General features: G+C 45.3%; 2 protein-coding genes across 3 annotated transcripts in view; one reads left to right on the top strand and one right to left on the bottom strand.

Moving 5' to 3' along the window:
- mtrex (Mtr4 exosome RNA helicase) overlaps positions 1-3,971 on the top strand; it is a 61,961-nt gene extending 57,990 nt beyond the window's left edge. The window contains exons 26-27 of the mRNA XM_063210150.1: positions 1,606-1,710; positions 3,668-3,971. Coding sequence (XP_063066220.1) covers positions 1,606-1,710; positions 3,668-3,720 — 158 coding nt within the window. The 3' untranslated portion in view covers positions 3,721-3,971. The remainder of the gene's footprint in view (positions 1-1,605; positions 1,711-3,667) is intronic.
- plpp1a (phospholipid phosphatase 1a) overlaps positions 3,758-12,500 on the bottom strand; it is a 32,762-nt gene continuing 24,019 nt past the window's right edge. For both annotated transcript variants that reach the window (XM_063210153.1, XM_063210152.1), the window contains exons 5-6: positions 7,469-7,645; positions 3,758-4,607 (exon numbers count right to left, since the gene is read on the bottom strand). In XM_063210153.1, the coding sequence (XP_063066223.1) occupies positions 4,488-4,607; positions 7,469-7,645 (297 nt within the window). In that variant the 3' untranslated portion in view covers positions 3,758-4,487. The remainder of the gene's footprint in view (positions 4,608-7,468; positions 7,646-12,500) is intronic.

Genomic DNA, 12,500 nt, shown 5'->3' with positions numbered 1-12,500 from the left:
TTTGTTTTTGTTGAGCTGAGCGCTTCAAAGCTGGCTGGCTGTGGAGGTTCTGATGTCGGGGTGACCTGCAGGAAGGCAAGCAGCACATCAACATGGGCCACGGTACAGATACCGTGAGCATTCCCAATTAACCAAGCAATCTGAAGAGAGGGCCAGGGAGGACGACAGTTTTGATTACCTCATTCTACTTCAGTGGTTCTCAACCTTTTTGAATAAAAACCCACTGGACTTCACCATAAGCCTGCCAACGCCCCCCTTAGTATTAAAACAATAAAATGGACTAATGCCTTCCAATGGTAACTAAGCACCGCCCCCTCTCAGCTCTATTCTTCTCAACGCCCCCTTGGGCTCCCCAGTGGCTCATGGGGGGCTGTATAGCCCCCATTGAGAAACGCTATTCTGCTTGCTATCTGCCCGTGTTGCCTCCCCTGTCTCTCTGAGAAGACTCCAGGTCACCGTGACCCCTTGGGTCTGTGGTTAGCGATCCCCCACCTGCCCACTGCATTGCATGGCGCATGATCTGGACTAGTTCATAGACCTCCATGGACAATTCAATGGAAGACTCGAGAGATGTTGTGGAGGGAACTTCAGAGAGTCTAGGAGGCAGGTCTCTGCGAGAGAGGGGAAAAAAAGCTCCGCTATTGTTTTGCCGTTGAAATACCAGTTTGATTTTCCAGAGTCAAAGGAGTGTAGCTCAACTGTGCGTCGGTGGAAACCGGGGAAGCAACATTCTGTAGTGCTGAGTTTGTCATGATTCACACTCGTATAAGCTGTCAACACACTCACCCTCACCTACACACATGCAAAACTATAGCTTGAAGCGCCCAGCAGCCGCACTCTCTGACTAAAGGCCCCTTTGCTGGTTTCCCATGAAGTGATTTGTCAGCAATGTTGATGGAGTTGCGGAAATAGGCGTAGCTCAGTGGGGTACTGCTCAGGGCTGGACTGGGAGAGAAAAAGGGCCCGGGCACTTTTGGCTTAAAGGGGACCCCTGGTAGGCCCCCTAGGTCCAGGGCCCACCGGGAAATGGCCGCTATGCCTGATGGCCAGTCCAGCCCTGGTCCTGGTCCTGTTCCCCGGGTTTGCTCTGTCTTGCCACCTCTTGGCTTGGTGCTCAGCCATTAGTCTTGTATTCCTCCAGCTTGCTAGGATGAGGATCTCTCTCTCTCTCTCTCTCTCTCTCTCTCTCTCTCTCTCTCTCTCTCTCTCTCTCTCTCTCTCCAAAGTGTGTGTATACACGGAACAGTGCATGTATTGATTTTTTGTCAGGTTTGTGTGTGCTGTTGGCATGCACAGACATGAGTGTTTTTTGTTTCGATGCGTCTCTGTGAGGTCTTTAGAATATGTAGTCCAAAGTCTATGTTTGTGGCAACATACAGTATGTGATGGAGCAGATATATATGACGGCTGTATATTTTGAGCGTATCAGATTGCACGCACGCACGCACGCTCGCGCGCGCTGTGTGTGTGTCTCCTATTCTGACTGACTTGTCCTCCTCTGCCTTCCTGTAGGGAGCATCATTCTCTGAGTTTGCGTGTGTGAGTGTGTGCGTGCGTGTGTGCATCCCATCCTGACTGCCTTGTCCTCCTCTGTCTCTCCTGTAGGGAGCATCATCCGCTGCATGCGTCGTCTGGAGGAGCTCCTGAGGCAGATGTGTTCGGCAGCCAAGGCCATCGGCAACACCGAGCTGGAGAACAAGTTCGCACAGGGTAAGCAGCACAGCGCCACGCCGCACCGTGCTAGCCTGGTCTTAACATGTCTTCATACTACTGTCAAAAACTATAAGACATTGCAAGCCAGTTAAATGCAAGAAAGGAAGTTTCCCTGCTGCCTTGCGTTTGCAAGTTCCCTCAAGTTGAGTTCACACTTAAGGCAGCAGGGCAACTTATTTTTTACGTTTAACTGGCTTACAATGTTTTACAGCGTACAGACAGTGTGTCTGGAACTGTCGAATTGAGCACCAATAACTGTTGGGAGAGTTGTGAAATGCAGAGTTTGAAATGTTTTCATCTTGTGTTCCCCAATCTCTACCATTTGGTCTTGACGTGTAATGTGCCCCATATGTAAACTGAGACGTCCTTCACCCCCCTCTTGCGTCCCCATGCGCTGAGTGGCGTTGTTGGAAAGCAGCTTTTGTAATCTCCACCCAGAAGACCAAAACCGAACCAAGTAGCGCGCAGGGAAATGAGAGCTGAGCGGAAGCTTACGGATGACGATGCAGAGCCCAGTACAGTCCAATTGGGCGTCATTGGAGATGTACATAATGTTAGAAACTACAGAATTGCTCCAACACACTTTTGAGGGAGGAAAACCCTGCACTTTGGAACTCCAATCACCTTAATCTTCAACAAGTTTACACGGGTTAAACATAGAGCTCTCACAAGAACTGCCATTCAGAACACACAGCCCAGAATAGACCAGTGGGGATTTCATCTTGTATAGGCCACACAATCAGTTAGTGCTTTGAAGGAAGGAATGATCCCACACAAGGAAGTTTAAAGGTTTGTGTCTGTGGTTTTCCCCCTTTAAATCACCTTGACCAATTCTTACATTGCACAACTGCCCATAACATTGCGTCATACAGTCCAGGAGTGTCAGGTGCCTCTGCAGAGCTTTTAGTAAAAGTACGAACCGCATTTGCATTGCTAATGATGTAGCATTGCGTGCAAAGCCCTGTCGGATTTGGCACGGTACTGGCCATCGTGAGCCCAACTGAAACTTCATCAGACTGTTCAAAACCCAAACCGCCCGGCGAGAAAGGAATCTTGTAGAAATTGTTTGTGTCTCTTGACGCTGACTTGATCAAAGTCTCTTGGGCCGGCACAAGCTAAAATAAACGTACCAAAATAGCGAGGGCACATTGCTGAGCCGGCCCTGTCTGGCCCGGACCGGGTGAAACCAGCTGATAATGATCAGATCCCTCTCAGATCCAATGTCACGATGGGGAAGTGACATCCCCCCCGCCACAGATCGCCGGGATCGGAGTTCAGAGTCTGATCAAAAGCCAGCACCCTCTTGGAGACTAGAGGAAGAGTGGCGGCTGATTTATGGCCTGATTATTTATAATAAATATTCAGTGCCGGTTTATTCATGAGTGCTTGTTTGGGGAAATGTTGTCTTCCCCTGTCTGATCCCTGGTCTGATTTGGTCAAGGTACCCTTTGTTGTCCCAAGGTTAATAATTGTAATAGAGTAGTAATACATTTGTTGTACAACGCTGACTTGTATCATTACTACAGTATTAATACTGTAGTAATGATACAAGTACAACCCAAATGGCTCGAAATGTGCAACCCAAAAGACTGCAATCCTGACCTTACTGAAGTTGTCATTTCATTGACACTGCTGCACTGTACCAGTAATAGTCTCTAACACTGCAACAAAATTACTGCCATTTGGAATTGTTCATATATACATGCACGCATGCACGAACTTTGGCCTCAGTCTAATACTGGTACTGGTAGGATTGTGATTAACGGTGGTGACTTGGTCCCATCAGGCCTTGGCCATGTCTACTCTGCTTGTTAAATATCTGAGGATGAGGTCAAACATGCAACAAAGATTGTGGAACTGTCTCAGGAGGACATTTTGAAAAACACAACTAACATGGCTTTTCCCCCGTTCTACTTCTCTCTTCTTCTCCTCTCTCTGTCTCTGTCTTCAACAGGTATCACTAAAATCAAGAGGGACATCGTCTTTGCTGCCAGTCTCTACCTCTGATTCATCTCCAGCCTCCTCAGGACTCCTTGTTTCTCGATTCTCCTCAATGTTCCTCCTACCGTATTGTTCCATGCGTTTTAGATCATGATGCTTCACACGATGACATTGAAATGATTTGGATGTTTATTTGTGTTAATAAGCATAATGGCTTTGTGGTTTTGTTTTTTTCCATATTCTTATAGAAAGCGCAACATTTTTTGTACATACACTTTTAAACATAATTTTAATTAAAAAAAACAACTGCAAAGTGATTTTTTTTTTCTTCATACAGATAAAAAAGGTGTTTTGTTTGTTGTCAAGATGCATATAGAGAGTTCACTCTTCATATTAGTTTTTTTTAAGAGAGGAAAGAAAACGAAAACAAAAAAGCTGTGGTAGCAGCAATAGCAGCAGTCCAGCCAAGGCAACACGGAACAAAAACAAAAAAAACGACAACAGAACAAAAAAAAGACAGCGTCTGTAAGGGAAAAAAGTCAAGCGTCCGCCACTCGGAAGAGAAGTTCCAAGCAGATACATTCACAGGTTCTCCCTCAGCAGTGGTCCACCCCCTTTAGATATATTCTTTTCTTCATTTCTTTACTTTTTTTCTTTTTTCATTTGGTTTTCCTTGAGAGTTCTCTTTTTTTCTCTTTCTTTAAAGTGGGTGCATGATGTAGATCTCCTGTACCCCTCCAAAAGGATCAGTGGTGTCAACAAGATAAGCTTTGGTTGGTTTTGCGTTTCCCCAGGCAGGCTGGCAGGCGGCCGCACAGGGCAGGGCGGGCGTCTTAGCTGGGGTTGTCGTAATGGTTTCCGTTGGTGGGGGTCTCCTGCAGAGTGGTGTGGGGGATCTCCGCCTCCTTGGCCGGCTCCACGCTCTTCTTGAAGAAGTCCGACACGACGAAGACCTGCGAGGGGGGAAAGTCCATTTGTCAGCAAGCAGTTCAAATGTTCAACTCCGTACACTTGAAATCCTTTTTTTTTTTTTTTTTTTTTTTTATATAAATCCATGGCAGAATTAAGATAAGTTATGTTTTGATTGGAGTTTTTGATTGAGAAGGCCACAGACTTGATAAATACTTGATGAAATCAATAGTCAACTTTTGGAGAAATTTTCCCTCTCAAGTACTGCAAACGTTTTGAAGGGATCCTTATTAGTCTGTCAGTCACTACGTTTACATGATGTTTTATAATTCCAAATTAATCATTCAGAATTTTACTATTTCCATCGAGTTTACTTTGATCTGTCATTTAATTCCGCATTGAGGGTTTACAGGACGTTTTCAAAGCAGAATTGAGCTTTATTCTGCATTAAAGGGAGTTAATTCGGAATTTAAATAGTCATGTAAACGTAGGGACTGTCCTGTTTCTTATTGTGGATTCAGTATCTGGCTTTCTCAGCTTTGGGGGCTTCAGTGGCCCATGAGAAGACCTCATGTTGTCCCTGAAGAAAACAAGAGATTCCAAGAGTATATCTGGGCAGCAGTATCTAAATTTAAAGTCATACGGTTTTCCCAGTTAGCCCTCCATAAATACATTCCCAATCTCAGGGATATCAGTGTGTTTTTCACATTGGAACATGTAGGGGGTTTTCCAGTTCAACAAGATCAGTGACTTAGAGATGTATACCCATTAAACCCCCCTTCATAGTATTCCCATGGAGGACTAGATTGACAGATAAACAGTGCAATGTACACAGATTTACAGTATTTCCTGCATGGGGAAGAAAGTACATCAGGGTTTTTTTCCCCCAGGGTTTTTCTTCCCCCTGCTGAAATACATCCATGCAATGTGATCAAATCTATGTTTCTACTTGTATTCATAATGCATGGAAGGGGGCAAACTCCATGTTTTTCCTGTGTGTGGAATATTTATCATGCATGTATGCATATCCAGCAGCTCCGGCGGGTGAGTGAGTGTGGTTGGAGGGAGTTAGTCAGTGGGTGCACGTCAAAGTACTTCCTAATGTCCTTCCCTGTAGCCTTGACACGAGGCTTGACATCAGTTTTTATGCAATGGCAGTTTCCCAATGTCTAGTGTGCGTCCTTCGAAGTGTATCAGCCTTCGTTATCACGCTTAGTGATTGCATACCCCGCAGAGTTCACCCAAGAGTATCAAATCACTGGGAGTGACTAATAAGGCTGACACACTACCAAAGCCATAGAGGTAGAAAATACACTAGGGGGGATACGGCAATTCACGACAGTAACGGAAACGGCAGCTGCCACCGCCATTGGCTATAGGTAGGTAAGCTCTTGACAGCCCATGTAGATGGTCAGAGGACGACCCGTTTTCTGAACAATACAACTAAACAACCCCAATATTTGAAATGACTATCCATTTCTACACATATCACGGAACTTAGTGAAAAAATAACAACGCTAATGATTTCGCTAGCTCTTTGATCCAACATTTAAAATATTGACCGTGTGTAATGTATGCATACAATTTCATTGGAAAAAGTAGTTTTTGTTTTGGTCAGATGCGGCATCAGGCTCCAGTCACTTCCTAGATCAAGGCTACCTACAGTGAATGGCGGCCGGGAGTTGCCACAAAAAAGGGGGCGGGGTCACCTCTAGTGTTCCTCTATGACCAAGGCTCATACACATCAGAGCCATCTAATAACAGAGTTGCGCAAACCGGGGACCAGGAAGTCGGTTGGTGATGTGATTCGCGTAGATTAAAATGTTTCTTAACAGTACACTTCTGTTCGTTGGAAACTAACACAGAACCATCACATACCAAACAAAGATTAAGTACAAACAAATTACATGACCTTTACCACATTTTCTGTGTTATACCGCCACCTCCTGGAACTAAGTAACTTCTAATAGAACTAAAGTCAATGGGGATTTCCATGTTAACTCTCCGTGAGGCTCCATGAGAGCCGCCATTGCTGTGGAAAGATTGGTCCATAGAGGTCTATGGGAGTGGCGTAACTCTGATATTAGATGGCTCTGATACACATAGAGGTAGAAAATAACACTAGAGAGGACCCCGCCCCCCTTTTTATGGCAATCTGTAGCGGTCATTATCTGTAGGTAGATCAGAGCACTGGAAATTAACGGAGAACGAGGCTCACCTCTGTCAAAAATGGCTTAATCATGTGAAAATGTCCACCAACACACTATACAAGGACAATTAGTTGAAGTGTGTTGCTAACTATGTTCATAAAAGACATTATTTGATTTTTAAATGTATTTTATCGACTCATATCATTTTAGTGGATATTTAGCCTGCCATTTCAAATCTGGTGTTTGATTAATGTTACTTCATATTCACACAGTTTTAGTCAATTTTTTGACAGAGGTGGGCGTGTTCTCCATTGCTTGCATTGCCCGAAGGTACCTACACTACCTACGGAAGTTAGGAAGCTCCAGCTGCCATTTCCCAGTGCTGTCGCAAATTGCTGTGTCCTCTCTAGTGTTATTTTCTACCTCTATGCTCATACACTTGGCATTGAGAAATACATTAGTGGCCATCTTGTAAAAACACAGTTCAAAGGTCAATGTTTCATTTGCAATCTGGATTTTGAAAAAAAAGATGAAAGATAAAAAAAAAGATGCTCTGCCTACGTTTACCGCAGGGAAACTTTGTTCTCTCGACAGAGGCGGGCTAAGGCAAGCAACAACCAACAGGGTAGGACAGGAGGAACCAGTTTGAGTTGCACCCTTAGACCAGCACCCAATGAGTGAGGGCTTGGTGCTTAGCGCAAGAATGGTGTACGCATTATCTAGAAGGTCTGAGTGTGTGGGTGCTTAGTGCTTACCACAAGGATGGCCATGAGGGCTCCCTGGATGAGTCCGGTGAGCACGTCGCTCCAGTGGTGCTTGTAGTCAGAGACGCGCGACAGGCCCGTGTAGACAGAGGCGGCGATCAGGAAGAACTGCAGCGTGGGTCTCAGCAGCCGCGCCCAGTCAGCCTGCAGACGCGCCTGCAGATACAACTGAAATGGAGAGGGAGAGATGAGGGGGTGCCATTAGCACTTTAAAACACTTCACTGCAGATACAGCAAAATACTAAATTATATGAAGGCCTCAGCAGCCTCGCCCATTTCACCTGCAGATACAGCTGTAATGGAGGAGACAGTCAGTACTGCATACAGCTGGAATAGAGAAACACACTGCAGATGAGCCTGCAAGTACAGCTGTGAAGGAGGAGAGACAAGACCACTCAGGAGATGGTGATACAACGTAGTGGAGGAGAGAGTAGGGGTGGTCAGTACTGTACTACAGGTGGCACTGTGATGGAGCACAGACACATGAGCAGTCAGTACTGTACTACAGGTGGCGCTGTGATGGAGCACAGACACATGAGCAGTCAGTACTGTACTGCAGATACAGCTGGAATGGGGGAGAGACAGGGGGTCTTTCTCAAATGCTAGGCCAGTGTCCTTCCAAGTGTATCAGCCTAATTAGTCACGCCCAGTGATTGGATACTTTTTGGTGAACTCTATAGAATATCCAATCACTGCGTGTGACTAATAAAGGGTATCCAATCACTGGGCGTGACTAATTAGGCTGATACACTTGGAAGGACACTGGCCTAGCATTTGAGAAAGACCCAGGGGACCAGTCAGTAGTATACTGCAGGTCCAACTGTGATGGAGGAGAGAGAGAGGAGGAGCAGTCAGTAGTATACTACAGGTCCAACTGTGATGGAGGAGAGAGAGGAGAACCAGTCAGTAGTATACTACAGGTACAACTGTGATGGAGGAGAGACAGGGGACCAGTCAGTAGTATACTGCAGGTACAACTGTGATGGAGGAGAGACAGGGGACCAGTCAGTAGTATACTGCAGGTACAACTGTGATGGAGGAGAGAGAGGGGACCAGTCAGTAGTATACTGCAGGTACAACTATGATGGAGGAGAGAGAGGAGAACCAGTCAGTAGTATACTGCAGGTACAACTGTGATGGAGGAGAGACAGGGGACCAGTCAGTAGTATACTACAGGTACAACTGTGATGGAGGAGAGACAGGGGACCAGTCAGTAGTATACTGCAGGTACAACTATGATGGAGGAGAGACAGGGGACCAGTCAGTAGTATACTGCAGGTACAACTATGATGGAGGAGAGAGAGGAGAACCAGTCAGTAGTATACTGCAGGTACAACTGTGATGGAGAAGAGAGAGGAGAACCAGTCAGTACAGTCACAGCTGGTCTATGACAGAGAGACACACAGATGTCAGGACAGTGGTGAAACTCATATAATGACTTGGCCTCGACACTATGTTGCCAATCAATATTAATAGTAGTAAGCTGTTGCTTTTATGCAAAGCACTGTTGAAAATTGAAAGAAAAATGTCTGCACACTTAAATCCCCTTTGTGTTCTTTTTAATAGGCCAAGCTTTCGGTCTACTGACCTTCCTCAGGGCTGAACTGAGCCCTGAGGAAGGTCAGTAGACCGAAAGCTTGGCCTATTAAAAAGAACACAAAGGGGATTTAAGTGTGCAGACATTTTTCTTTCAATTTTACACAGTTTTTGTTTATGTTTGGCACCTTTTAATCGAGAGTGCGGTGTGATCCGGCTAAACACATGCAAAGCACTGTTGAAGAAATACTATTTTAGAACAAAGAAGAGAAAAAAGGACTAAAACCTCAGATCAGATCTCGGATAGCTTAAAGAAAACGTTCAAATGTCATGGTGACCAAGACACAGACCAGTGAGGCAGTAAATGCATACAGTATCCAGACAAACCCAACCTCTTTCCTCTTTCCTGCTGATGGTATGTGATTATAACAGTTGAAATACGAGGTGCTGAATATAAAGCCATGTAATAAAACGCTGGAAGGGATGGATTTTATGGGATCCAGCCATACGAAGGAAGAGGAAATATAATTCCATGCGTATGGTTTGCTAATGTGCAGCCGTGCGAGGCCACATGTGCACCGCTGCCCAAGGGCATGGCGTTGCGGTCTGGCGGCGCGGCCGCGGCTGCCTTTGGTGCTGGCTGTGTGGCCTTGGCTCTCTTGGTCAAGCCAGTGGCGCTCGCCTTTGGTTGGCGCTGTGTCTGGAGTGGACCCAGGCGTGTGCGTGTGTGACTGTGTGTGTGTGTGTGTGTGGCTCTACAAGTGTCTGTATTTTGTGGTGTTTGAGCCGTTAAATGTACTTCTGGCACTCTTGCTTGTAATGAGAAACATAGAAAGGTCCATCTGCAGCGTTATTTTGCATGTGAGCATAATGTTCATTTTCATTAAGCCTGATATTGGGTTTTTATTAGCTATGGCCAATCTGTTGACCTTTCACATAATTCCTTAAAATAAGACCAAGTATATTCTCTATTATTAGAGTGGAATTTACAAAGCTTCAGAGAAGCTTGACAGGAAACCACTTAAATTCAAATATGAATAAACATAGGTGACAAAATAAATTTGTTTCACTGTAGAGGTGACCAATCTTCATGTCTTGTACACAGGGATTTTTCATCGGCAAAGACTAATATATCAATTCATCCTTGGTCATTGACACATGGTGTTTGTCTCGGCATAGGTGTGCGCCTGACCCACACCCCATGTATTTCCCTCTTCTGTGTGGTCAAATCTGGTGTGGTATAAAAAGAGCAGCGGGATCAGAACAGTCCAGGGTGTGTCACTCACAGCAATGGAAAAGGACCTGCTGTTCTGTCATGTCTCTAGGGATTTTTTTTCAGCGGCTTGCGCAACTTTTCCTATGTGTGTGTCTACACTTTGACCCCGAGGACGAGTGGCCTCTCCATCATTAGGCCATAAAGGCCCCATTACGTCACCAGCAGCGATCAATGGCTCATCACTCAGTGATAAGAAAGGAGGGGAAGTGTTTGTCAATGTGTTGGGCCATAAATGAATGGTGTAGTACTGAACGGTCTGATCTGCAGTATGGTTGACTGGGAATCAGAAAACTTGATTTGTGCCAGCAATGGGGAATTCACTTCACAGTCATGAAGTCCTGGTTTTACCAGACAGACCACATTAATTACTTTGAAATTCATTTATGAAGTAATTAAAAATGAATGGCCTGGCCTATCAGGCTAGTATAGTATCACATAGAGGTATAGTCAAATAAGTAAAGAGTCAATACTATTTGAATATATAGCTTAATATAAGCACTGTGATTTCTACATCAGTAGCCTTACCATACCCATCAGAAAGCTTCTGCAAGATTATTTTCTCCCTACGCTACGCATGAATGTACAAATTTACTACAAGATTATGCAGCGACCAGACTAATGCACCAGAGGACTGACAGTATGAATTACGGTAAGCGTTTTGTCTTCCTGATTGGCCGGCTAAGTCTGTCTGGCCGTTGATCATTCCCCTAATGGAGGGAAAGGGAAGGGAAGGGAGGGGAAGGGAAGTACTCGAGCGCAGGCAGCAAATGAACTCAAGGTCGGCCTGCCTGCTCTGTTCATCATTGCTTGTCAGAGGTGGAGACGCTCAGGGCCAGATTAATGCACAGGCTAGATATGGCTGCAGCCTAGGGGCCCTCAACTGACAGGGGGACCCTGACTGGCCAGAAGAATTATTTATTTTTTTTATTTTTTTTAAAGCAGACTTATGATGAGATGCAATATTGAAAAATGCGTCTGTTCTGTTGAGCACAGGTAGTAGACATTTTATCATTGATTCCTTGCTCATAATTATGACACTGTGTCTATGCAACTTTGCCTTCTGGGGGGCCCACCGACACCCGTAGCTTAGGGGCCCCAGGTCATCTTAATCCGGCCCTGGAGACACTGAGGGGTCTTCTGGGAGATTAGATGAGCCCTCCTTAGCACTTTACATGCACAGTGAACACATGAAGCTGAAGTCACACTAGTAACTAAGGTTACGTACAGGGTGCGATTTGTTGAAGAACCCCCCCTACAAATCGCACCCTGGTTACGTATATCCTTTACAACTGATTGGTTGAGTGTCCCTAGTAACCCAATATTAAACTTCAACAAATTAAACTGTAACCAATGCTAATCTATGGTATTGACCTTGTTAGCTGGTTCAGATGATTGAGGTTCTTTTTCATTATATTCATTGTTTTCTAGTGTTTCACTACACATTTGAGCAGCCCAATGCGTGGATGGAAGTAACTGAGTGAGGCACAGTGCTTTGGGCCTGTGGGCTTTGCCCTGTTTTCAGGATATCCTGACCCAGAGAGAGATAACGTGCTGAAACGGACTCCTGTGTTCTCCTCCGCTGTAATCACAAGGCCCTGGGAAACCTCTCCCCTCCCCTCCATCCCCTCCTCTCCTCTTCCCCACCACCCCCTCCATCCCTTCCTCTCCTCTCCCATCCTCCCTTCTCCCCCTGCCCTCCCCTCCTCTCCTCTTTTCTCTCCTCTCTTTCCCCCTCCTCCACCTGCTATCTCCTCCTCTACTCTTCTATTCACCATCTATTCACCATATTAGGTAGCACATGAATCATTAGCCCACCATCTCCATGCAACAAAGCGTGCTTGCTTACCTTACAATAAAGAAAAGTAAATGTGCTGCTACTGTTCTATATAAATACATATATTTAATTGGATAATAAGAGAATGCAATTTGTAATTGATTTGTCCAACCAATGTGGTCTGCCTGTTAATGTGTTTTAAGCATTTTAAAACCTTGGTTACTCCCACTAGGACTTATACAAGAAATGGGAGTTGGCAACATCAGCATGCTTCTCCTGGCTGGGAGAGATGTGGACTACATTCCCATTTGGCCAATTAGGCCGCATAATTTAATTATGGTAGAGGGTAATAAGATAGGGGTACGCACGTCACAGGGAGGGAGAGAGAGAGAGAGAGAGAGACGGAGAGAGAGAGAGACGGAGAGAGAGAGAGAAGT

This window comes from Engraulis encrasicolus, chromosome 11, assembly GCF_034702125.1.
Source record: "Engraulis encrasicolus isolate BLACKSEA-1 chromosome 11, IST_EnEncr_1.0, whole genome shotgun sequence".
Lineage (NCBI taxonomy): Eukaryota > Metazoa > Chordata > Actinopteri > Clupeiformes > Engraulidae > Engraulis > Engraulis encrasicolus.
The sequence above is the reverse complement of the archived record's forward strand: the minus strand, read 5'-3'. Positions and strand labels throughout refer to the sequence as shown.